The following is a 26,912-nucleotide window of genomic DNA, read 5'->3' on the forward strand; positions in this document are numbered from 1 at the left end:
TTTGTAAATGTAAGTTGAAATTGTGGTGTAGTACCATTTTGCAGATAGTAGTAATTGTGAAAGAACAGAAATCTTTATTAGTGGTTGTGATTGTCTCAAACACACTTAGAGCAATAGTGAACAAACTTTTTTCCTTGAAGGCTAATTTAGAAAGCTTACTCAAAGATAAAAAGAACTGGCACTTCTGGGATGAAATTAAAAATCTTACATTTATGCATGGCATACATTTATTGTCTACATATTGAAAATTAAATTCGCACATAACAATACTCTTAAAACAAAAAGTTCCATATATAGATCAGAATCTGTATTAAGGCTCTATAGATGTATAACTTCATTCAGATCCTTAAACTGAATTAAAGTAACTCACATTTTACATCATAATTCTCACATAACAGAAGTGCCAAATTTCAATTTCCAAAATACTTATCAAAAGACTCGAGAAAAGTGTAAAAAATCATTTAGGAGCCTAAGTAAAGAAAAGAAAAGAATTAAAAGTAAACCACCTTGATACATAGTAATACTTATGTAATGGAATAGAAATGACGAACACATGAGTTTTGTGAATAAGTGCCAGAGAACACACAAAAGATTCAAAATGTTCTATTAGGCCTTTGAAATTAAACTTTTTAACGATGATACTTAATGGCAGAAGTGCCATTACTTTCAAGTATTCTTGAAATTATTTCTCAATAACATTATGCTACATTACCTGATTTAATACTCTAAGCATAATCACTGTATTATTTTCCTGCCCTATTAAGTAAACTATGAACATACACTGATCCTTTATGTTGATCTCATGGGGAGGATTTTAAAATGATTAGCAACTCTCAGCACTGAAACACAAGACTGCTAGAAGATGCAAATGTAATTCCAGTAATGTACCAAACCAAATGAACTTGACTGCACTGTTAGACTGAAGAGCACACAGTACCTTCAGATCTGTATACTAACTGTCCTTTTTAGCTGATATGAAGAGTTAAAAAACACTTCAATTGTCAGTACACTTTTTATGGTCACTAGTGGTCTTATCAAGACTGAGGCTTGCCAGGCTGGCCAATAAATCACGCATACCAGTTTGTACTTCCTCTCGGGTATGACTCAATGTAAGCCGTGATGAGAATGCATCCAAAAGTTCAGCTTCAGTTTCTTGACCACGTTTGTATAAATAAGTGTACATCATTTCTATAACTTGTTGAACCTCCTCCTTCAAGTTGGAATTCTCTGTGCTTGGAAAATTCATCTGAAGTAATCTGAGCTTTGACTTGGCCAACTGTAAAGGGCTCCGGCCAAACCTGTCAATGCTGCTGACATCGGTGCCTAGAAAATTTTAAATTTGACAAACATCATTTCAAAGATAATTAAAATAAAAATTTTATGTTGAAATATCTGAGAATTTTTTTTACTACATCTGTTGTTTTGACAAGTTTAGTGAATACAATGTAAGTCCCTCTGAAACTATGTATGTTGGTAAAGCCTTACCTGCTTTAAGCAATAATGTGACAACAGCAACATTGCTGGTACAGGCAGCAAGGTGAAGTGGTGTATTCCCCAGATAATCTTTGATGTTAGGATTAGCTCCTCTATCCAACAGTAGTCTGCAAAATCATAAGTTACCCCTTGTACCACAAAACAAATTATGACAAGCTTGCTCTGCTCTGAGTCTTGCATATGATATCCAGTCCCAACCAGTGTTGACTTTTCTTAATGTTAATTAGCCTTATTGCTTCCTCTAACAACATCAAAACCCGTGAATGTGAAGAATACCTGACCCACATTAGGATCTGATGAGATAAAGTTGTAATAACAAAAATGAGTGACTAGTAATTGCTTTTGGCAGTGAAAAACTAATTTCACTAAGGGTCAGATGAAATCAATGAGATACAACAAAAATGCATTTGGATTCCATTACCAAGCTGAACCACAACTGTTCTATTAACTGTGGCAGTGACATAATAAATTGATGTTACATTTTGATGGCAGGATTATTTTATCTTAATGTAGCTGTATGGTGAAAATGTCTGGGATTAAGGACTTAAACTGCTATAACTTTATAATGTCAACCAAATTTTAATCAACTTTTGTAGGCAAGTCCTGCAGCATGAAATTAAAATACAATGGATTCTGGTTAATTGGGACACATCAGGACTAGAACACTTTGTCCCAATTATGCAAAGTTCCACGTAAAGAGTTAAAAAGGTTTGTTCTTCAAGATTTGTCCCAAATAAATGGGTGCCCCAATTAACCGGAATCTACTGTATAATTCAGTAATCACAAAAATACAACGGTGTAGTCCTCAAAGCACTGAAAACAAAGACCAAAATAATCATTAGCATAAATACCACAAGCAAGACATAAATATCATCCAATATCACTGGTTACTGAGCCAACAATGAAGAAAGCCTCTCCTGCCCCCCCATTATGTACAATCACAGAACGATGTTAAAAATACTGACATTTTATGAAAATCACATCATTAAAATTAATTCAGTCAACAACACGTAACAGTAATACAGACTGCTTAAAGGAAAGAAGAAACTGACTGACCTCACAACATCACAATAGCCTCTGCATGCAGCCAAATGAAGAGGTGATCTATGTTGATGATCTACACTGTTGGGATTAACTCCAGAACTTAATAAGGCTGCCACCCGGTCCACATTATTAGTTGAGACTGCTTGGTGTAAGATGTGCTTATCTGGTATCAAACATGAAACAGGTAAATACCCCTATCCCTCGATTTACAAACTTCCAATTTGCTTTGCTACAATGAACTCTGTGAATTTATATCAATTTTTCATTATATGGAAGTTTATGCTCTACAGTGAAGAACCAAACTTCACCCAAGGGCAGAGTTTCCTCTTTGTAAGTAACACACATGAAGGAATGTGTATGTTCTGATGTTTAAATTGTAACTGCTGCACAGTGTAAGCATTGATTTAATACTTCAGTAGTGCTTTCCAGGTTTAATAAGTAATAACCATCATAAAAAGCAAAAGTGTTATTTTTATGACTACAATATTCTAGTGTGGGGAAAGTTTTTTGGGAGGTGGGTCACTAGTCAATTTTTTTTACAATGAAATTGATGGGAATTTAGTTTTCAATTCATTAAGTTTTTATTGAATGATGTTCATAAATTGAGGGATAGGTGTAAAATGAATAAAAATCCTGAAACATCTCTGTTCACTATTCCACAGCTGTGTTCCAAACAGTGTTAACTCAATCACTTTTTTGAAATGTGAAAAGGATTAAACAAATTGGAAGACATTACTTTTGCAGCAATTGCCACATTCTGGGCAACTTAAAAAATGTAATAAAATAGTAAATTGTGTATATTACTCATGCAGTATTACATAAAGACCCAAAATACATGTTTAAACTTCATATGCCAATTTCTAGTTTGTAAAATAGACAGTTTTACCTATAGATTTCTTCAATTCTGACCATCGATTATGCCTCAGCATACGACGAAGGCGAATCTTTCGCTGTACTTCATCATGAATCACACAATCTGTGGAACAAGGCAAAATGAGTGCTAATCACACAACCATTGCATATGGCTTTCATCATTAAGATACTTCATACCATATATTTACTACCTTTATCTCCATAGCCATTTCCAATACCAAGGCTTGAAGGTTGTACGTTACAAAAGGCCAATCCCGCTGGAAGATCTACTTTCAAAGATGCCTTATGCACTGGTTGGTGAAACTGTAAACTCTAACATAATAAATTACTAAAAAATGTGTAATGTTTATAACCAAGTACCGATAATATATCACCTTCACAGATGATTACCTCAATTTTACCATGTTCTCCAACTTCCACAGAGCCATTGGCTTCTTCTCTAGTTGTATTCGTGTTTGGATTCTTGACCGATGAATTTGGAATAGGAATCTCAAATGTTCGGAAGTATTCCCCTGGAATATATCTTCCGGATTGCGAATCGAAAGTGGTATGACTGTCGTTACTATCATTTCCTGTGTCTACTCCAGAATCTACAGAAGTCTTCGAAGGAACAAGATCGAAAAACAACTCTCTTTCCATTTTACACAACGTCACTTGTTTATAAACAACTGCAGGTCTTCACTCCTCCTGCGCGTCCCGTAACTATGTGTTCAGATCACAGATAATCCGAGTTACAATGTTGGGTACAAAGAGTACAGAACATCAACAGCACAAATCACGCTTTACATATGCACAGATGACCAGTGGTACAGGATTAGGTGGGTGTTGTATAGAGTTTGCCATGAGTACATGGCAAATGAAGAACACATAGGATTGATAGAATGTATATTAATGTGTGTGAGAGAATTTTGTTTGGAGAAATTGATGCATCTTCGTTTCACTCGTGGCACATTGGCGTTTACAGGTAGTCGGTGGCAGTAAGGTTTTGCATGTGTGAGGGTTAGTTTGGAATATTATATATTTCTGTAACTGATGGTTATTTCCACTTCTGTTTTACGTGTTTTGACAGCGTAATAACTATTTACATAGGACGACATAACCTGTATTTGAAAGTTTCATGTCATATTAAAAACACTATGAAACGTAGCAGTTGCGTGATGTTTTGCATCATGAACGTGAGCTTTAGGTCTGATTTTGGAGTGATATATTCAGAAAAATCACGTACTTAAAATCATTGTCTGTTGCGGTCCTTCAGTCTTTTCTGGTTGCTGGATAATTGTGTTAAATTTGGAATAAAAGCTTAGAAAGAAGTGTTTTTTATTGGATCCTTCTGGGTCAGTCAGATCGCAAAAAATCTTCAAATAAATGTATGCATAATAACAACCAACATTTAGAAGGCGCAGGCACTAGGCAACCACCCATTGTAATAACTTTTTTCTGTAAAATTGTGGCATTTATCTCTCTCTTGGAAGAAAAATGCAAGTTATCATTTATCTAAAGAATGCCCTTGGAGGCTGCTGGCAGTATTTTAATTTTGTAGACGCCGTAAGCACCCCTCTAGGAGTGAGTGGACATGATGGTGAAGTTTAAATGACCTAAGAAATTCAAACTAAGTGCCTGAAGGAAAGATTGCCTTGAATATTTTCATCTGTGGCTGTGTATGTCATCAGAGAGTGGTTTAGTACTGCAAATCTTTATAACAGGTAGAGTCTGGCTGCCTCAAACATTCAGACATGCATCTATCATTTGCAAGGTTTGTGGAAGAAAATGTTTGTAGCCAAAGAGGGCATAAGAAATTCAGTAGATAGGCTAATAACATTTTGTTTATATATAGCTTTCTTAATATGTTCATCATATTCTTGCAGTGAAGGACAATCATTTCTACCAGCAGATCAGGTTTCAGCAAGATGACTAAGTTAATAGAATGGCTTTTTGGTATGGGCATTTTCCTTGGTATATGGGGTGCCCTGATATCAAGGCAGATAAAAGTGCACCTGCTTGAAGAGTGGATGTCTGTCATCGTCCCTCTACCTTTAATTCTTGTAACATTGTTTGGGGTGAGTACTATGCCATGAAGTTCAGGATAGAACTGAATGTGTCTGAAGTACTTAATTAACATCATAGTTAGATTCTCATAAAAGTCAGTAAAGACATTTGTATGAAAATTAGCATAATAATAAAACTAGGTATATCTTAAATGTTTTCTAAAGACTGGTATCTTTTTTGTGCAAGTTTCTTTAAGTGCACCTGTGTTTTGTATCATATGCCTCTTTCCACTAGAATAACTGAGCCAGTTTTTTATTTTCATGAAAATCAGTTTGAGCATAAGATCTCATATAAACTACTCCATCACAGATTTAGGAACTTCTCTGATGAGGTTAGCAGTAGTATTATTCATTGTCTTCACATTTGAAGATATGGGAATATGTAATTTGTTAAAATAATTTTTAAGTAGAACAATAACAACTCAGCAACTGCACAAAATGTTTCTTTTTGCCTGTTGGTAATAATTATGAAGTTTGGTATGATGACAGGTTATGAACCTATCTACAAATTGAGCATGGAAGTTTTTAATATAGATATTAGAAATTTTGAGTATCTGGGAACAATAATAATATGATTTAAATAAATTCTTAATTTTTATTCTTATTATTCATTTAAGAAACTGTTATTATTATGTTTGCCTTGCAGACACTAAAGCTCAGGATGTATAAAACAGTAGTTCTGCTATTGGTATTTGTATGTGTGTGAAACATTGCCTGTTATTTTGAGGAAAGAATATAATTGTTTGTTCTAGTATTAGTGGGATGAATTATAGTAATTTAATTTCTAGTCTTATTCGTGCACCAAATCATGAATTGGTGAGACCCAAGAGTTTGTTATGGTGAACATTTGGATTGCCATCTGGCTTGTGATGTTTTGTAGTCCTGTGAAATGTGCTAAGTGAATGATGGCAGCTGTTGAATGATTAATGATGCCCTCATAAGCCAGTCAGTGTCATTTACTTGCTGTATGCGTGCTCATGTACTACTGTTAAGATGACTGTCATCTGAGTTTTAGCATCATGTAGTCTGGTAGAAGTTTACCAACATTTCAGATGTACTCGCTGCCTTCATTGTCCTGATGATGGAGGCAGCAAGTACTTCTGAAACAATGGTAATCTTCTACCAGTACTACAACCCAGAAGACAGTCATCTTCATGTTACATGTGAATATTGTGTGTGGTATACTTTGTGGATATTGTATTTATGTGAAGAAAATTGTTGGTATTCAGCATTAGATATGCAATTAGTGTATTAAAATATGGAAGGTGAATGCCACAGGAACCAGGTTCTATACAGGCAGGTTAGAGAGTTCATGTATAATATGTTCTATTACTTCATTTGTTCCTATAAAATTTGGTTACCATGTGTCATTTCCATCTTCAGGATCTCCGAACTACTTAAAATTAAAATAACATCATTTCTTCCCAGAACGTTTTGTTTAAAGTAATTCTTTGAAATGTGTGCAGTATCTACTATAGACTTATTAAGTGGTGTTAATTCTAGAAAGAAATCCCCAAAAAAATGACTTTAAAACTGAAGCCAACAAGTAATATATGTGTGAGAAGACAGCAATCTTCAGACTCATCACCGTGAAAACCTCAAATCCTACAATATATGTGTGACACTATCACCACTTAATTGGCATTTATCTTATAGTGACACACTTGTATTTATCCTTGTTACAGGTTTATTCAGTCATAGTGGTGCTGTGGAGGGTATATACTTTTAATAATTGTGATGAAGCTGCCAAAGAGCTACAGAAGGTAAGATAATAGTAAACTGTAAGTAAGTAGTTTCACACAATAAAACATGTGTTGCAAAACTGTTTAAATTGTTTGAGGAATTCAGCATTTATTATGCTTCCACAATTTTAAATTTGAGTCCCTTCAATTATAACATGTAACTTTATCTTCACAGTTGTATCCAAGAAGACTTTTTTAAACTAATTAATTGAACATTTATGTTTATCTGTTCTTGTGCATTATCTCCCTGTTACTGAAAATAAATTAATTACAAGATTTCGGTCATACCAGATATTTGTGGTGGAAAAGGTATTTTTTTCGCGAAGGTACTGTGAAGACTGTCATCTGAATATCACTGAAAAGTTTATCCTTCACTCAGTGTGTGCATGATATAAAAGAGTTTGTCATAGCATAATTGCACATCAGTATATTCTACTTCAGGTTGGACTAGCTTCTGTTATACTAATTATAGATAATATGTATTTAACTAGCATAACGAAAAGCTTTGTAAGGTAGAATGTTCTTACTGGTGCACACCACTACTGTGACAATCCTTCATTGTCTAACAAAGATAATAGGCTGGCTCTTCTGCATTATTGTATTTGCATATTTCTTTTTAGTGGTGAGGAGATAATGCACAATGACCCTTTTCTCTTTCAGTGATTTGTCACTCTTTGTCTAATTGTTGGTTACATGTATTTTGTATGCCTTCCTCTGTATCATTCCAATTCTCTTAAGTGAGTTACCACTGGTTATCTGGATATTAAAATTCTTTATCATGCAGGGTGATTGATATAGGTTTGCTATTTTTTATATAAAATGGGTTAAAATTGTTTTAATGTTCCCATTAGTGCTCCTTTCCTTGTGATTCTTGCGACAGTAGGTTCCCTAAAATATTGGAAATATAGAAGAACTATGTCTCAGTATAAACCAAATCAAACAGAATAAATTTGACCAGCTATATAAAGTTTCATTCAGAGCCTGCAGAAGCATGACATGTAGCCAGCATCATGAAAATTTGAATGTAGTTCCCCATTTCATTTCCAGAGATATTGTGAGGAATATAAATTGGATGAAAATAAATGTATTTAGCATTAGAATAAATGTAGTGTGATTGTTTAATAATTGCCAGTCATTGTTTATGTTAACATAATTGTAAGTCATGTTGAATATTTACGATTTAATACAGAATTTTGTATGTATTTATTGGTTATGTTGTTATTAACAGATCTTGTATAGATAAATTACACTAATTTGCAATTCTTTTGTTGATGCAGTTGACATATTTCTTTGAAGATTTTGTGACTTGAAAAATTCTGTATCTTATTTTCTGTTTTCAGGAAATTCAACAGGCAAAAGCTGATTTGAGGCAGAAAGGTATCTCATTCATTGATGACAAGTAAATATATGGAGCATAGCACAGCAACTCAATTCACCCTGTGACCCTCTCACCACTCTGAAAAAAAATCTGAACCCTTTCTGTATGGACCATGTGACACCCTGGTCGCTCTCACAAATGTCATGAATCTTTCCTGTCCCAGCTGTGTTGTTGGAAATATATTATTTCACTCTGTGAAGACTGAGCCTCCATATAAACGATATAGTACTCCGACCAACTGGTGCCTCTTTTGGTACTGAAATCCATTTCCAGGGGACCTACTGGTAACCATCATGGAAGTCAGTATGTTAAAGAAACACATGAGCTAGTCACATACCTAGATACATTTTTATTTTTAAAGGCATAATTGTGAAAGTAATTTAATCATTCACAAGAGCTCAAAAGTTTAACTGTGAAACAAAAATGAATGAGGTGAGCCATTTAATGTATAATATGAAGGAGCATCTTCTTTTTTGTAGGTCAAATGCAAAAATACATTCCCTAGTGTGTTCTTTTGAAGTTTAATGGCATTATATTTGTTTCTCTTCTATGGACTCAGTCCTGATCTTGCTGCCACTGAGAAATGGCTTAATAGTGTCATTGCATTGCACCACCAGAGCAAAATTTCACATTGCCAATGTTTATGTTATAGGTACCTTGTTGATAAGTAGTTCTTAATGTTTATCCATTATTGGCCTTTGTGTCTTATGCTTAGCCCAGCTGTATGTGCATTGCACTAGCATACTGGCAAACTATTAACAATAGCTCCATAGTGTCAGACTTTATATCATCTTTTCCCATAAAGTAAAAGATTATTCTTTGCATTCATAAAGCACTGAAATGTCCTTTAAGAATATTGTCTTTTAAAATAAATGAAACATCATCAAAGTGGAGCTACCATTACTGCACAGTCATATAAGTGAAAAATGTGCCATTAACTAAAGGGAAAGGTTACTGGACATCATATATTCAGGAGTAATGAACAAAAATAAAAGTGTTGTTGTTTAATTGTGACATTATATTCAGATATAGGTAAGTTATTGATTTCACAGTGATTTCAAGAAATGGTTCAGACAAGGATCAAGAATGTACATAGAAATAGGAGAACCAACTCAAACCGTACAACAACTAAAATGTCTAGATTTCCTTCTGTTGAGTGTGCATGCCTGACTTTGGATATTCTTCAGTGAAGACACTGTGGATTGAAGTACAAGTTTTTTACTCATGCATTCCATTGTTACTTAAAAATATTTCATTCCTCTAGTTTCTAGTCTATACTCTAAATAGCATTATAAAATGTTCTGTACTTTATTTTCTAATTTCTTAAGTTTTCTTGGCCACTGTTGGTTTCCATATTTTTAATTAATAATTTGGCTTTTTTTATTACATTACCCCATTTATGCCCATAACCTTCTTTGGAATACAACAAGCTTTTCTATGACAAGAGAACATTGTGATTGAAATATTTGTAGAAGTGCTTTTCAGTTTCTACTTTTTGGATCATTTTTGAGGTGGGGTCATCAGTGACAAAGTTGGCAAATGAAACTGGATTTAAGAAAACTTATTTTGTATTACAAGAGCATAAAATATATAATATACTTGGAAAAAGGTATCTTACTGTACATATACAATAAACTCCCAATTATCCACATGCAGATTATGATTATCTTGTGTTTGGATTATCCATCCACATTTATTTCTTTTAACATAAATGCAGACGTATGAAATAGTCTTTCGACATACTTCCACTCCTAGTTCAGAGGGTGGGGGGTCAGTATGGTCAAACAGTACCTTTCTGTCTCCCTGCTTTATGTTCAGTATCGATAGTGTGAGGAGGTTAGTTCCAAAAGGCATGTTCGTGCATCAGATTAGAATGGTAGTTAACACTTGTGGAACCTAAGTAAAATGGCTCAAAAACATGACATACTGATAATAAAACAAAAGTTTTCACTACTTATTTGAGAACAGATGGTGACAAAATTAGCTGAAGATTATGGGGTAGGGATTCAGTGATTTTGTCCAGGAAATGACTACTGGGCTGGTGTTTACAGGATTCTTGCAGGTTTGATGAAAAATGTTCAAAATTACTGTGATAAAGGAAGTAGGTTATGCTGCAGTGGTTGCAGAATGCAAACCAAATGAATAGCGATAACAAGAATAAAGTAAACAAACTGAACACTCGGAAACAAATACATTAAAAACAAAATTGAAATACTAAATTAGTGAGCTTGAAACAAACAACAAAACTGAGGAGAAGTACAGAATAATAGATGAGTATACGAATTACCAACCTAGAACTTGGTGAAATGTATCGCTTGGTATAGCACTGAGCGGTGTCGCTATCGTTCCTTTGTGAACGCTGTACATTGTAATGCGTGGGATTTCTAAGCTTGTTAAACACAACACCAAAATTGCAGGGAAAGGAATATATTGTAAGAAGTTAATACGCAAATGAGTTCAAATTATGTTCAAGACGAGAGTAATTGTATTACAGTTAAAGTGAACATTTTTTTATAAAATTTGAGACAACATCTATGCTACAATCTAATTGGAACGAGATTTTAGTATTTTATTTAATAATTACGGGTTTTCGATTTAATATTTTAATTTCTGTTCATGAAATGTAACTCTTTTAAAGTGTCACGTACATGGTCATACGGAACGTTACTGTGAATGAGAAATTATAAGAAATTAATTGATAATGAGATTTATTAGTGCTTAATAAATATATATATTAGTTTATATATGTATTAGAATGATCTGTGGAATGTAAATAAATTGTATCTTATTTATAATATAACCACTGACCAAATATCATGTTGCTTCAAACGCTTTTATTAAAACTTTTTTTTTGCATATCAGAACAGTAAACAGTAATTCCTGCTGTAGATTGACAGGTTTTAAAACTTTATTTAACACATGTATAATTATGTAAGCAGTTTCAGGTGTATAATGAGTGTGATGAAGGATGTATTGAATGTGACTTTTTTATTTATTTATTTTAAAATTGTGTTATGAAGCCATAACAGGATTGTAAACTGAAACCAACAGGTTTAATGAATGATAGTGTTAGTATTGCAGTTAGCAAGTTTCATTTCATGTAAAAGTTTGCCATAACTCTTCTTGAGGATAGCATAGATGAAGAACATGCCGAATATTTTAGTCAGAAGATACTTGGTTAGAATCCTCCAGAGGAGGTTCACATAAATGAATAGTGGCAGATTCTCTGGATGAAGATCAAACAAGGCAGAGGAGAAGTGTAAGTATTTATATTTTATGTGTTCTATATTATTAGATATTATAGCTGTGTAAGGAATAAGATGAAGATTAACGTATGCGGAGATTGTGCTGTGTGTTTATCTGCATATTCAGCTCTCAAAGCATTTGATGGATGTGGATGAAATTTGGTATGGGATATCTGTTAGAAATGTGCATGTAGATTGTAGTTCTATTGACAATAGAGAATTAGAAGTCTAAATGAGGGTACTTTATTTTTAGGATAATATAAGTTATTTTAAAGAAGTAGGGTTTACTGGATTCATATAAAGCTTGGAGAGTGAAAGAGGTGTGTTTAACTTTTGTATTCTAAAATGAACACTCGTCTCATATTAATACAAAATAGAAAGAACTGTTTGAACATAAGCTGCGTTCTTTAAAAACAAAAACTTCACCATTTCATTATAACAGAAGCATCCTTTTCACATCTGTGGCACTGAAAATTCAGATTTGTGTATTCTCATCAAAAGGGGAATGTTGCCATATGTCTCAGATTCAGTAACATTTTACTCAAACCAAGCATGAAATAGCATTTTTTCATAGTATGCTTATGTCTTATTTTTATTGAAGGAGATTACCTCAGAAATATTTAGTGTTTGTTTCTGGAGACTGTATGCTGTGTTTACTTTGTCATATGCCATTTTTAATATAATGATTTTTTTTTATTTTACAAAATTCAATGTCAGCATAGAGATAGTGTCTTTATGTGTCATAGTGGCTGCAAGGCTGCAAAGCTGCAAAGTAGAAGCTTTCGATTGTAGATCTAGAGATGAGATCTACTGTTAAGGGTGTCTACAGGGGCAAATGTTGCTTCTGATGCACATCATATCAAAATCTTTCTTCCCCAGGAAGTCTGGAAGTTTGCCTGGAATCCTGATAAGTGTGTGGATTTGTGTGGAATTATAAGTGATTCGGTTGCCATCCAGCAGTTACAGTTTCATAAATGATTATAATCACATCAAGGATTTATCTATATTTTTATGAGTAAATCTTTTAATGTGTGTTACTAACAATGAGATGGCATCACACTTGTGTAAGTGTTCTCAGGTGAAAAGGTTGGGATTTTCTATAATTATGAGTAATTTCATACATACCATTTGACACAGTGAAATATTTACTTGATGTACTATTGTTCAATAACATGAAGCCGTCGTCCATTATTTTTTAATTATATGCATTTATTCTATATTGTTTTGTTCTAAAACAAAGTTGTCTGTAGGCTGATGTAAGGAGGTCAGCAACATAGTCTCCTAACCTAAAGGAAGGACATAGATTGAGGTCTGAGAAGAGGGTGATTTTTGGAGGTAGTTTCCTGTGTTAATATGTTTACTGGATTGTTCTTTCAGCTCTCAAATTTCTCAGATTTAAAAAAATTGTTCATTTCTCCAAGAGTATTATGCATCCAGTGTCATTAAGCCCAAATGTTGATCTGCTTCTAGGGTTCATTGTCAACAAGCAAACCTAAAAGAAGGAGAATGAGCAAGAAAGACCCTGTATGTGATTTGGAAGGAAAGGATATGAATCTCAGATCAAACTATTTTGTGGGAATTCAGGTGTCAAATCCTGAGGTACATTATCAGTATTATTGCTTCAGTCAAATGTTGCTCATATAGGATGTAGCTATAGTGAAATCCCGATCTAAAATTTTTAAGGGGGCATTGCATTTTAAAATTTAATTAAAGAAATGGAAGAAATTAACACCATGTAACCGAACTACATCTGAAATATTAAATGAAGAAAATATTAAACTGACAAATAAATTACTGGTAACATGTTAAATGCATGTTGTGAAATGTGTATATGAGTAACAAACTTACATATTTCGTGAAAGACCTAGAATTCCACAAAGTTTAAGGGACATGAACATTTATTAAGCTGGCTTGTAGGAAGAAAAATAGTTTAATAGGATAGTGCCAGTTGTCTCTGTTTTTCTTTCTTCATATTTTTCTCAGTAAATGCTTGGATAATATATTTAGATATTCCATTCCAAATTCTTTCATTTTTTATTGTTTTCCTCTTTCACTCCATGTTATGTATCTTCAGCAGTTGAAACACAGTTGTTAAATAACTGAAGGCTAATCAAAGAATAATACTGATGATATTCTGAGTTATGTCATATAGTATTTTGGCTGCAAAGGAATATACTGCCTCCATTATTAGGGCTGAAGTGAAGTATATGTTGGGAATTACATTAAAACACAGTGTTGTTCTTTTATGCTATCTAGATCCACCGTATGGTGAAAATAGTTCAAGAGGCAATACTTAGCAAACAGCCAGCTCTGCGTACTGCAGTGGTGCCAATACCTACACTTCACATAACATTAGCTGTGGCACACTTACCAGATATGGAGCATATTAGCAGGTTAGCTCTTCAGCAAAATTATTATGTTTGAAGAATAATTATGTGTTTTTGTATGATTTTCAGCAAAAAGTTTTATTGGTTGTATGTCAATGCTTTACAAACAGTCCACATAACTGTGCATTAGCATACTGCTAAACCCTGGCTGGCAGTCCCTTAGTTTGGGGATTTAAATCCCTTATATCCAGGTGATAAGGATTAACTTAACAAGAACAATAGTTTATTTTCTTGAATACAAGAATGAGGCTTGATGTATGTCATTTCTTTCAACAAATGTGTTTGAAGATGCAGAATTCATGCCTGCATATTAATACTTTTTTTTGTCAATGGAATAAAATAAAGTTATGTTGTTTTATTGACATAGGTTTGAAGTGGTTATGATAAAAAATTGCCAGAAATTGACCCCATTTGCTCACAGCCAGTTTATGTAACTTTCTAGAGTCATACCTTCAGCCACAGTATTTTCAGATTTATCGTAAATATATGAATGCTATTAGAAAATAATCCTAGGAATCCTTCAGGTCTGAAATATTCCTGTTTGCTATTATTAATCAAGTTTCAGACTAAACATTGGATACAACACCCTCTTTGACTTGGTCCTTCAATACCTAATCCGTGTTTCATTGTTGCACATCAGTGAGATCCAGGGGTTCTCACTGTTGCATTACAATGACCTGGGATCACATTAGTGTAAGAATGGCCTAAGGTGCAAGAATGGCCTAAGGTGCAAGAATGGCCTACATGATATGGAATGTCATTCTATTCCTTTCCAGTCATATTAAGGTAATGTCACAGCATTTGTCTGGATTTACTAAGGGAAACCATGGAGAACCTCACAGAAGTTGGTTTTTGAGTTGAGAATTGAACCTAAGTCCTTCCAAAATAGGAGTTCTAACCACTCAGCTTTAATGTTTGGTCCTGGGTATGGCAACCAACAGTCTTTCACTAAAATGACACAGAATTTCAGAAGAAAGTCAACTTTAATGTGTTACAGAGTTTCATACATAATTTTACATAACTGTGTCTTGCTGCAAAATAAAGCAAATGATTAACATGCACATTTAGTGAATTTTTTTTGTAGTTTTGTAGCCGTGGTTTTTAGGAATGTTAAACATAGGTTGCAAGGAGCTGTCAGTTTTATTAAAATCATATGTAAGTACAGAACTTAAAACATCATTGTCTGTAGAATATAACATATGTAAATAAATATCTGTATGTAATTTTTCAGAGCAGCTGAGGTGGTAGAAAATTGTGGCTCCATTCACAGAGGATTCTTCAGTAAGCCTGCTTCTTTGCATTTCAGTGGTCTTAAGACATTTGGAAATAAAGTAAGAAACTGATTTTCTGTATAACCTGAAAATGTAAGTTTAGGAGTATGCCATTCAGCATTTGTCGTTATTAAAACAGGCATCACGGTTTGAAAATTACAGTAGCTTGACTGCCAGTGGTGGTCATAAAATTTCATCTGGCCACTTGTTTCCCACTCGGTGTCCAGGAGTTGGCATATTATTATGAACCACCAAAATTTTTCAAAATGTTACTTTCTGTTTAATAACAGGTTTCTGGAACTCTTGTCTTCCAAACAGATTAATCAGATATATTGATGGATATTGTGTGAAAGGGGTGTTTTCAAAACAGTACCATCTGCTCAAATCATCTAAATTTGTGATGCTGTCACTGGTACTTCTGTTCCTCCTGTAATATATGATGTATGCTCATAAAATACACTTGTTTGAAGATATTTAAAAGTTTATTTTAACATTAACTTTCAAAACTTGTGGAGTAAGATTCTGAATTTGATTATAATGTAATGCGAAAAAACTTAATATGTACTTATGGTGGTTTGTGTTAGCTCCTGAGTTTGTTTGGTTTAAAATACAGGTAAACCTCGATTTATGCCAGGGATGCGTTCCTGGATGAACCGGTGTAAATGGAATCGGCATAAATTGAGACTCTTTTTATAATGTCAATGGGAAGTCAATGACATGATGACATGCGTTCGAGGTTTACCTGTATATGTGCCCTTTGTTCCTAGTAAAAATTAATTTAAATGCCCTTCAGCACTGAGGGGTTAAACAAGTCAATAATTTTCTTCATTTAAACATGTTATTTGAACTCCATGACTGTCGCAGTTGCTATTACGTAGCATTACTGAGAACATTCAGTTTCTGTAATTTGTGTTTCATATCATTGTGGTAAGTTCCCCATCCTTTTACTGCTGTACCAGGTTCTGTTTGCTAGTATTCAGCAAGGTGAGGCATTAGAAGAGGTGCAGATGATGGCCAGTGATTTAGAGACTTCATTTCAAGAACTGACAGGGTCACCCACAAAGAAAGGTTTTAAACCTCATCTGACAATTCTAAAATTGTCCAAGGATTTTAAACTTAGAAGGAAGGTACAGTATGCAGTCATTAACTTTCTATTGATGTGTTGGGATGAGTGTTGTAAAAGTATAATTTTATAGATGATTATTCTGAAGTATTAAGAGGATCTTTAGTTGATATCAGTTTCATTCCTTGTAGTTTACAGTGAAGGAAATCATAAATCCAATGAATACCCAAAAATTAGGTTCAGAAAGTTTTGAACTTAGTTTTCCAAGAAGGAAGTAAACTTTTCCAGAATTTAAAGAAAGCAACTTTGAATATTAAATTACATGATTACAGGGTATCCCAAAAATCTCCAGCAGTTTGTACTTGGACATGACCGACACAGTATTTGGGAGTCAGGTTGTTCAAGGCATTCAGCTCCTTTCCATGAACAAACCTAAGGATGGCAATGGTTATTATTACTGCAGTCATCAGGTTGCATTTGGTCAGTGGTTTCAAGTTGTTGTAGACTGTATAACATAATTATTGATACAGATGCGTCATTCACTAACATAATGAATAGTTCAGATTTACGTAGCATAGTCGTTTATTATTGTTTTAAATATGCATCATATCAGAAATTGTTTCCACCACCTTGAGAACCTCAAATCCTACAAAAAACACATTTTCTGAATTTAATCTTTTTCCAGATGTGTCATGCCTTGAGTCAGGTGATCATTCAGAATGCTGCAAGAAACCTTTGTCAGTGAAACCAAACCTGGACAATGTATCACAGTTGCAGTGCACTGTAAAACATGAGAAAGGTGTGATTAAACGAAGGTTCCACTCCTTGAGTCTGGCAAGGCTTTCATCTGTGTTTGGCAGGACAAGTGAATCCTCAGACAATGCAGATGACAAGGACGTGTTAATGACTCTGTGGATTGTCAGTGCTGCATCTGCTGCCATCATAGCTGCTGTGCGGAGGATATTGGCCAGCAAATGAACTGAATGGTACGTTTCATATTGAGTAAGATAATAAGAAATAAGGCAGAGCTTGCAAGTTGTAGGTGAAAGGCACCATATGTGGTCTCCTTTTGTTAAAATAGTTATTTTTGTGTAATAAAAGTATCGGTTTGTTAAAATAGAGGAATTTACAGTAGGCACTGTATTTATGTGTGTAAAACTTTATAATTAATTATGGGAAATAAGAAGTCATTCAATCCAGAGTGGTATAAAATGTCTGTAAGGCCGTTAGTAGCTCCTGTTATAAAGCCCTGATTCTTACTTTTAACGGCTGCGACATATGTGACTACTCTCTTTGTTTTGGATTTTATCCATTGTCTGTCTTTTAAGGGCCTCAGAACCTTTCAGGGGTTGGATATTCCTTTATCGTTACATAGAAAGGTGGGGGTGTTGGTGATCACCTCTTCTATGGAAGAGATCAAGAATAGCTTGGTCTACTGAATCCAACAGACTAGGTATCTCCCCCAACCCTTCATCTGTTTCCTAAGAAAAATCCATCCTCCGAAATGTAACGAGTTTTAAGTTTTAAGTCTTCTAAAAGTACAGGTGATGGGTAAGTCCAAAACAAAGAAAGTAGTAATATAAGAGCAATTTCAAGGACATTCAGAGAAGAATTGGAATCACTAGATGAAACATGCCTGTGTCATTTCTTGATTTCTTCTTGCCTGTTATTCACCATAAGTGTTCGACAGATTTCTTTGTAGCATCCTCTGATTCCATCACTTTCATTGCAACAGGATTAAATTTGCTATTGTTTAAATGACTTCTGTAAGGAGACAATGCTGGACTGACACCTGAGAGGATAAACACAGACTGCAGGGGTGACTGTGTTGTTTGTCATAGTCTTGGGTGCCTGAGGAATATTGTGTGTCAGGTTACCGTTGGAAGTAGATACATTTTATGGTTTGGAAGTTTGATTCTCATGAACAGAAAACTCACAATCTTGGATGAAGGTTTTGTGGAAATGGAAAATACCAGTCTTTTTACATATATTTATTTGCTGTTTATAAGAAGCAGCCATGAAATAATCCTTGTCTAACCCTGTATTTAAAATATTCACTAAATATGTGGGCTTAAATATGGAGAACTATAAATAGCATGGAAAACTTTAGAAACCCATGCAATGTTTTGAAGTTAGAAATTTAAGAATATCAATATAACAGGTGTGTGAATTATGCAAAGGATCATCATTAGTTTCTAGTACTTAGTATGTAAAAACATATGTCCATACAGTTCAGATACTCATTTAGAATTCTGAAACACAACACAAAATGTTTTAAGAATTAACAAGTCTCATGCTGAAGCTTGGCACCGATATGCATCTCAGCACATAAAACATTCTGCCTCAAAGTATTGTCTTGCCATTCAAAATCTGTTTACAGTGGACAATCAGAGGTGAATGCTTTGGTGTATCTTGTAATGTGCTACCATACCACTATAACTAGAATAACTCCTTGAGAACCTGATTATTACATAGGTAGTCAAGGAAATTCCCACCTTTTATTGAACTAAAAGTTCATTATTGTGTTTGCAACAGCCTGTCACTGGACCCTATCCTGAGCTAAATATATCCATCGTACATCGTCACATTCTATTTATTTAAGGTTCATTTTAATATTATGCTTCTGTCTTTACCTAGGTTTTTCAAGTGGTATATTTATTTCTAGTTTTCTGGTTACATTCTGTGTATATATTTTTTATCTCTTTCTCATTTTTGTTGCATGTTTAGTCATCTGCGATTTCATCAACTGTATAATATTTGGTCAGGGGTAAAAACTGTGACGCTCGTTCTCCTCTCTACCTGTCCTCAAACACCATCACTCTACTGGGTGAGAGACACGTGTCAGTTTCATACAGAAGAAAATATAAAAATTATAGTTTTTATATTTTGTAATTATTATTCTGACATTCCATCACTTATTACGCATTACTACCAAGGTCTGCTGTTTTGTTGCACCGTCATATTACTGCAGAATTTCACTGGTCATTTTAGAACATGTCTGAAGATTTCTGTCTTCTGGGTTGTTACGCTGTGTAGTCTGGTAGATGTTTACCAACGTTTCAGAGGTCGTACTGCCTCCGTCATCAGAAATGATGGTAAACATCTACCAGACTACACAGCGCAACAACCCAGAAGACAGAAATCTTCAGACTCACCTCTGTGAAAACCTCAAATCTTTCATTTCTGAATTGTCACTCAGTCATCACTTTAGCCCTGGCAGCTAAAGCCGCTTGTTCTTCTGAAACATTGGTACCTACCTACCATTAATTATGCATGACATTGCTACCCACGAGACAATCTTCAACATATTCAAGGCGGTGAGAACCTCATTTGTCTTCAGGTTTGTTTCAACAAACACTGCTCATGCAAATCTGTGTACTTTCACAGTGCAAGCGTTGTGATATGTTGATTTTGCTTATGGTTTTTTGCCTTTAAAATTTTTCATATCTTTATATAGTCACATCATGGAAATTTGACTTGTGTAAGCAAAGTAGCATTGAAATTAACCTGATGACAACTGCATGACAATAGAAAGATGTTTTGAAGTGACACCAATAAAATACTGCAGTAAAGCAATAAGTGTTGATGTGCGATGAACACTAGTAGTGTTGTGTAATAAGTGACAGTATCGGAATAGTGATTATATTATTAAATATCACAATATAAGATTATGTTATTGAGAAGCATTTTGTATAATCTGCAACCTACTAGCAACAGTAAGACATACCATCACATTAAAAAGTGAGGGTACATTTCCAGTTTATATTTTTTAGCTTACTGATTTGTGTTAAGGTGAGTAAGTTTGTACAGTAATCGTCACTCATCGTTCCCCTGGTTGAACCATTCGTTCAAATGTTCCTCAAGAGTCTGCACCTTTTGCTCTATACTGTCCAGCCTATCGGTCAAGTGTCGCTCTGATTCTTCTGACTTCTTGTCTATAATGTCCATGGCAGATTTCAGAACACTGCGATCCATCATACAGCAACCACCAGGAAGTCCACAGCAATCCAGCTCTGTGGCCACTTCATTGTCAGGTTTTTTCTTCAGATAAACTGCGCTAGAAAAGGCGATAATTCTGTGGCCAAGATTAGGGAGTACCTTTAATTCATTGTTGGGTAATGAATTTGGAAAAAGAAATACATTCTTGAATAAGTTTCGTACACATCTGAGTTTTGGGTTAATATATTTCGGCCAGCAACAACACTGATATTTTTTTTCCATTGGGCAGGGGCATGACAGGGGGTCTCCAAGCAGCATGGTCTCAAAGTAAAAGATTGTTTCAATCATGGATTCAATGCTGACTAGTTCTGCGTCATTTTTAATGGCCTGTGTGTCACTCACTGCGAGGCCATTGAGCAGGTTAACCATTACTAGAGGTACTAAAAACACAAATAAAATAAATATTACATAACTGAGACCAGGCACAAGATAAAATGGTACACTGGAGATGTCGAATTCACCCATTAACATTATAAGTGTTTTGAACAAGGACATGAATGGTTGCTGAAAGAAGTTATCTTCACTGTCATTCTCTCTAGGTGTTATGCTGTCATGAAAGAGTGTGTAAAACCCAAGAGCAAATGCAATAATGAGGAGCACATCCCATACCAGGAATTTTAAGTAGTTACACAGAACCCTGCGCATCATCTCATTGTATGTTGATAATACGTGGATGTGACCGATCTGGAGGAACATTTCAGTCCAGGCGAGAAGTATGGCAATGGCATTAATAGGTCGAGTACATTGCTCAACCCAGTTCTTGGACAGAATAATGATTGTGAATACAATCAAGAGAATTTCAATGCAGTTCTCAAAGCCAGAGAAGTACCTCTTGGGTGACATGACCATTTGAAACAGTTCTCGTAACACGAGTCCTGCCAGGAGAATGCTGAGCAGCAGCCAGTCAATGCCTATGTGCTTTGTTGTTGTTTGTATAATGCTTTGTGAGATTGAATTGTTTGCATTTTGTGCTGAGCAGTCCCTCAGAATGTGAAACGTTAGCAGGCTCACAAACATTGCATAAAATAAAAGGTTGGTGTAGAAAAAGACTCGAATATGGTTCCACTTGAGATGCAAAAAACTGAGCAGCACGGGATGCGTGAGGAGTGGCCTGAGATCTTGAGACTTGCTGATGTAGTGGAGTGGGTACATTTCAGGAACAGGTTTCTGTGAACCTATGCTTGATTTTTCCTGTTGTCCTCTTTCTTGAGACTGGAAATATTGTACATCACAGTCAGTTGTAGGTGGTTCAAGGAACCCGTATTTAAATGTTAGTTCATATTTGTCATCTCTTCTGAACTTCCCATTGCTTTCCAAACAGTCATCTAGGAATCTCCTTAAGGTCAGCGGATCTATGTCGTTCAGAGGCGAATAACCAAAGTGGTTTTCTAGGCCTACATATGCCCCATTCTGTAGTAGAGCTCTAGCGTACTGCTGGTCTTCTTCCTTGACTGCATAATGCAAGGCAGTGTTTCCATTGATGTCTGTAGCATTTATTTCAAGTTTTAAACTTTCCTTTCTTTCTAAAAGCAATTCAAAACATTTACGGTGGTTACTGCCGTCAGCTGGTTTCAACTTTTTACCTTTCACTACAGCATGGAGTGGTGTTTTCCCATTAACTACTTCAACCTTTGCCTTGTATTCTAATAATAAGAGCAGGATGTCGTAATAACCACCTGAACATGCATGGAATATTGGAGGCTTCCTATTGGTTGGTATTGTAGCATTAGGATTAGATCCATTGGACAAGAGGTACTTGGTAACGTCGTGCACACCATGGTGACAGGCGTATTGGAGGTATGTATATTTGCCGTCATCAGCATCTATTAGCAATTTTTTGTCAGCTTTTTCAAATTTTGATTTGAATGTGTGGTATTGTTTGAAGTATAGATGTTCAAACAAGGCAGCAACCTCTATATCTTCATCTTCCGAAAGCGTTTGTGATTTTGGAGGTGGTAGATCTAAATCAGGGAACTTCTCTTGAATCAGTTCTCGTACCGTCTTACCACTCTGTGTGTCTTTGTTTTCAATAGTAACATTGCATTTACCATACCTCAGGATGGCTTCAATTGCTAGTTTACAATTCCCTAGCACCGCGTCATGTATTGCAGTGCGCCCTTTCCTGTTTTGCTTGTTGACCTTTATGTTAGATTGGGTCATGAGCACAGCAATACATCTCTCCATGTCGCCGGCATTCTTCATGAAGTTCTTTGCTGCTAAGTGCAAAGCCGTGCATCCAAAGTTATCCTGGATATTTACATCAGTTCTGCTGTCTTGCATCAATGCAGCTATTGCCTTGTAGTTACCGTGTTCAGTTGCGACATGTAGCGGTGCTCTGTTGCGGATGGGATTCACATGATTAGGATCCGCACCTGCTGCCAGCAAGGATACTATGAAGTCCTCACAGTCATGCTCTTTACAAGACAGGTCCAGACAAGTGGCATAATGAGGATCACCATATTGATGTTCAGGGTTCACAACCTTCTTGCCATCCGCATCGTACTCTTGTAGAAGACTGCTGAAGAGTTTGATGTCCTTATCATTGAGTGCTCTGAGTAACTGTGCTTGAAAGTCTGGTGGACCACAAACACTGCATGCATCCCTACTCTTGGACATGGTTTCTGAAATGGGGAAAAATCTTTTATAGTAAATAAGCATTGTATATAATGAACAGTGTTAATATGTAAGTTATACAGGAGGAAACCTGCTTTAGATGTGACCAGGTGACAGGCTATTTGGACTGATATCCGTTATAGTTCTCCTGTCTTTAAATTAAATTATGGAATTGCGTGTCCTTATCCTTCTCATTATCTAAATGTGTTAAATCACTCTGCTCTGTTTGAAATGGGTTTTTGCATTTTGTGGTCATTACAATAATTAGAATAGAGTAGAAAAGAATGAAATAGGATTTATTTTACATTTAATAGATCATTCATAATATTCATATTCATCAATTTAGCCTACGAAATTGAGCACAAGGAACTTTATTGAGTCCGCCCGGCAAGACATACGAAGTGCCGAAACGTGTGACAGACATACATGTCTTTGATAAGTGCGTCTTTGACGCACAATAAATTTCTGGTTCAAGGAAAAACGTCAACTATTTCTAATAGACTTCCGAAATGAGTGACGATTCATTTGAAAGGCAGTAACACCTTCGTAAACATTGTGAAGGAGCTTGGATTTCATTGGAAAAGATGATAAAAGGGTGTAAGATGCAGAAGGCCGCCGTAGTTTCATTCCCAACGCATTAGTTAACCTTCATTTATGATTATTGAAATAAAACACTAATTTTACTTTTTTAAGATTGCTTGAAAATACGCTATCTACCATAGAAGTATACACCAGGTCCCTTTTTTGTATAGACTGTACTTCCTGGTGGCGGACGAAACATTATTGTACAATCGTTCAAGTGACTCGCTCCTAGCCTTCCACTTGAAAATTTCTCCGGATAGTTTTGCCATCACTGTAGTTCAATGTAGTAATCTGTCTTAATAAGAAAGCGGAAAAAGTAACCTACACATATTTCTCAAATCTTTCCTATACAATTTATTTAAAATACAAATGTATTGGAAACCTAATAAAACAACTAGAATATAGTGTAATAAGGAGACAATTTACGTTTTACTTCATTGCATACACAAAAACTTCCAAATAAATATTTTAAAACTTACTGACATCAATATTTTATGTCACGCATGGAATGACATGGACCAGCTTCTAGTATAGACCTAAGATAAACATTTTATTGGAATTTTTATATTAGTTTTGAAGCTAAAGCATGCAGTCAAACAAATAGACGTTACTTTCTCACAATGTGTTCGTGTAATGGAGCGAAAGGTTCGCTGGGCGATGTAATAAACATGCAGAGACAAAAGAACGCAGGAAAATGAACTGAAAATATTCAGCAAGTGATCAGTAAGAGTGACGAGAGAACAGAATTATGCCTTTAAAATGTTCTTTTACCTTCTTTGTAAAGTTATTTTACTTCTCTGTGTGAACATACATCAAAGTACGACTCGTGAATCATAGGATTTTCTCTCTGTAAATAGTTTACTGCAGTGTTATAGAAGAGATGAAACACTGCAATAATATTCAAATATGTAATTTTGCGATATTTCAAGTCCTATAGTTGGTGACAATGCTTTGTGCTACAGCTACCCAACGTTATTTGAAAACCAGCTTTGGTGGTAACAGGTGTGTAGGTTACGTATGGTAATAGACTAGTAGAAAGTCAAAGTGTGTGACAAGTAGAGAAATGTTTATTATGGAGTTTCAAGATTTCATTAGGTAAGTATTTAAATAATTGTTAATTTATTATTTACTTTGGTTTCTACAAACAGTGTCTTAAGGTAGTGTTTTATTCGCTAATTGCTTTTCTGCCGTCTGCATTCGTCATCCGAGTATACAAGTATTTGGTTAAAATATTTTAGATGTTGGACATGTACAGTAATGGAATATATACACAAGAATATAGTAGGCTTGTATCTTATTTCAGACGGAATTAAATATTGCATAGAACTATTTAATATGCGAAAAACTGTCACAGTAGTGGAATGAAATAATTATACTTTACCAACATAACCACAAATTGCAACTATCACTCTTACTGGCATTATACAATATTTTATCAGACATTCTTCTGGCAAAATTAATTCCGTGTTGGACAAAAGTAACCATGAGTATTCTGAAGTAGTAAATCTGTTACTGATTTCCAGTTGGTTTCGACGAATTTCCTTTTAGTTTAAAGGATTCTTCATTTAATCACAAAATGCACTCCGGCTTATACTTTAAAAATACATTTCAATAGTGGTAATTCCTAACGTATATGTAGAAGCATATAAAGTACACACTTCATAAGGATGAGTTACTATTATAACATGTCCATCTTTGTGGTAGTGTGAAAACTTTGTGCTTGTATTCGTGTTCTTCGTAAAATTGTTTTATATGAAGAAATTATTGAAACACATTATCATGTTTGAACTTGAAATTCTGAAATGGAATATGTTAAAGAAACTAAAATCGTATTGAAGAAAACAAATATGGCGGATGTTGACTAGACGCCTAGCTCATTAATTCCTGAATTATTTTTATATAGTAAATGAAATATTTCTTCTAATTTTAATACATGCTGTTTGTGTAATGCGTACCACACACATAGAAATACTGTGTTTTAAAAAGAATATATTATGTTGTATATGGAACAGGCGTACTTTTTGCCCTATTATGCCAACTGAAATTAGAAGAATGCGGAAATTAATTGCTTAATGTCAAATTACGGGTAAATAAAGACACTTGTGTGTTACGCTGTGAAACATTTTTCTGTATTCAGAACTTCATTTTATTTTGGTTGCAGAAGCTATTTAATAGTGGACTATTAATCAATCAATTCGTTGCAGGCAAGTTAACTGAGTGTCAGTAAAATCACATTAGAAACCTAGGTTTTGAGCTACATTTGCTCAGGAAATTACTTATTTAGAAACTATTATTATCGTCAAATTTAGCTTTGTACCTCCATTCAGCATCGACAGAACATTACTACACTTAAATTGTCTGAAGTCACACATACAAAATGGTGTTTAGGAAAAATTAGTGCTATATATTTTAAATATTTGAGAGTAGTTCTCCGTAGTATTTCGTGCAACTACTCAAAATTATCGCCAATATAAATCGCAGTGCTTTATTTTTCTTACAAATATGTCATTGTTATAGCAAATTGCTTTCTGAAATGTATTTCTGAATGGTGGTAGAATGTGTAACACAGTAAGTGGATTAAATTTATAGATGCATGCTACAGTTAATTAACATTATGGTTATTTATTTACTGCTTGTTGAATATTAAAATTTGCCACGTTTGTTATTTGCTTAATTTTGTCTGTATTTTATCTTTTGTCTTTTTGCATCTCTTACTTCGCGTGTATGTTAGAAGCAGTGGTACATCCCGTTCACCTAGTTATTTGCCCATATTACGATAGTATCAAAGTGATTTCAGCGACTCACCCCTATGTTGCGTGCAGTCACGATAATTGCTTCGTGTGGAGTGATACGATGTCTGAGGTGTCCGACAATATTTACTTTGTGATGGTAACTGTCTCCATAACAACGAATCGATACGCTTCAATGTTTTCTATTGTGCGTGACAAACGTTTTGACATCCAGATTGATTATTTTCCCTGTGGGATTGTTTGTGTGGTTTTTGATTCTCTTTCATAATAATAGGGGCCGTTTATTTGTATTGTACATGAAGGAAAAGCAGGTAACCATGAAAGTTAATTATTACATTACAATCTGTCACTAAAGGGGCTCTGATTTTTGTTCTTGACACGCCTTATTCAAACAGAACTGTCACGCACAAAGGCAGAAAATGTACT

At 34.8% G+C, this 26,912-nt stretch overlaps 4 protein-coding genes across 13 annotated transcripts; 2 read left to right on the top strand and 2 right to left on the bottom strand.

Annotated features, from left to right (window-relative positions):
- Positions 1-209: 209 nt before the first annotated feature.
- On the bottom strand, positions 210-4,128 carry LOC110834023 (ankyrin repeat domain-containing protein 54). Its single transcript, XM_022072751.2, has 6 exons — positions 3,802-4,128; positions 3,603-3,723; positions 3,425-3,514; positions 2,551-2,701; positions 1,486-1,601; positions 210-1,323 (listed from the first exon to the last, which is right to left on the bottom strand). Exons 1-6 carry the CDS (start codon positions 4,048-4,050, stop codon positions 995-997), a joined length of 1,056 nt encoding a protein of 351 aa, XP_021928443.1. The 5' UTR covers positions 4,051-4,128; the 3' UTR covers positions 210-994.
- Positions 4,129-4,141: 13 nt separating this feature from the next.
- On the top strand, positions 4,142-10,188 carry Dpm3 (Dolichyl-phosphate mannosyltransferase subunit 3). 5 transcript variants are annotated; one of them, XM_022072759.2, is made up of 4 exons: positions 4,142-4,229; positions 5,277-5,468; positions 7,142-7,219; positions 8,539-10,188. In XM_022072759.2, exons 2-4 carry the CDS (start codon positions 5,319-5,321, stop codon positions 8,599-8,601), a joined length of 291 nt encoding a protein of 96 aa, XP_021928451.1. In that variant the 5' UTR covers positions 4,142-4,229; positions 5,277-5,318; the 3' UTR covers positions 8,602-10,188. The 5 variants fall into 5 exon arrangements, with proteins under 5 accessions (XP_021928451.1, XP_021928448.1, XP_021928449.1 ...); XM_022072756.2 differs by lacking the exon at positions 4,142-4,229 and adding an exon at positions 4,236-4,410; XM_022072757.2 differs by lacking the exon at positions 4,142-4,229 and adding an exon at positions 4,236-4,375.
- A 182-nt stretch (positions 10,189-10,370) lies between these two features.
- LOC110834015 (A-kinase anchor protein 7) lies at positions 10,371-26,401 on the top strand. Of its 6 annotated transcripts, none has more exons than XM_087350410.1 (9): positions 10,371-11,835; positions 12,701-12,885; positions 13,292-13,420; positions 14,078-14,214; positions 15,440-15,539; positions 16,439-16,606; positions 16,875-17,022; positions 17,228-17,528; positions 21,081-26,401. In XM_087350410.1, the coding sequence occupies exons 2-8, from the start codon at positions 12,865-12,867 to the stop codon at positions 17,518-17,520; spliced, it is 996 nt and encodes a 331-aa protein (XP_087206536.1). In that variant the 5' UTR covers positions 10,371-11,835; positions 12,701-12,864; the 3' UTR covers positions 17,521-17,528; positions 21,081-26,401. The 6 variants fall into 6 exon arrangements, with proteins under 6 accessions (XP_087206536.1, XP_087206535.1, XP_021928416.1 ...); XM_087350409.1 differs by lacking the exon at positions 21,081-26,401 and adding an exon at positions 19,270-19,424; XM_022072724.2 differs by lacking the exon at positions 21,081-26,401 and having other exon boundaries at positions 17,228-17,743.
- LOC110833979 (transient receptor potential cation channel protein painless) lies at positions 15,173-23,157 on the bottom strand. Its single transcript, XM_087350400.1, has one exon. The coding sequence runs from the start codon at positions 23,155-23,157 to the stop codon at positions 20,359-20,361; it is 2,799 nt and encodes a 932-aa protein (XP_087206526.1). The 3' UTR covers positions 15,173-20,358.
- Positions 26,402-26,912: the final 511 nt, after the last annotated feature.

This window comes from Zootermopsis nevadensis, unplaced genomic scaffold (genome assembly GCF_977971745.1).
Source record: "Zootermopsis nevadensis isolate Lab colony 2312 unplaced genomic scaffold, Znev_1.0 Znev_ptg000017l, whole genome shotgun sequence".
Taxonomy (NCBI): Eukaryota; Metazoa; Arthropoda; class Insecta; order Blattodea; family Termopsidae; genus Zootermopsis; species Zootermopsis nevadensis.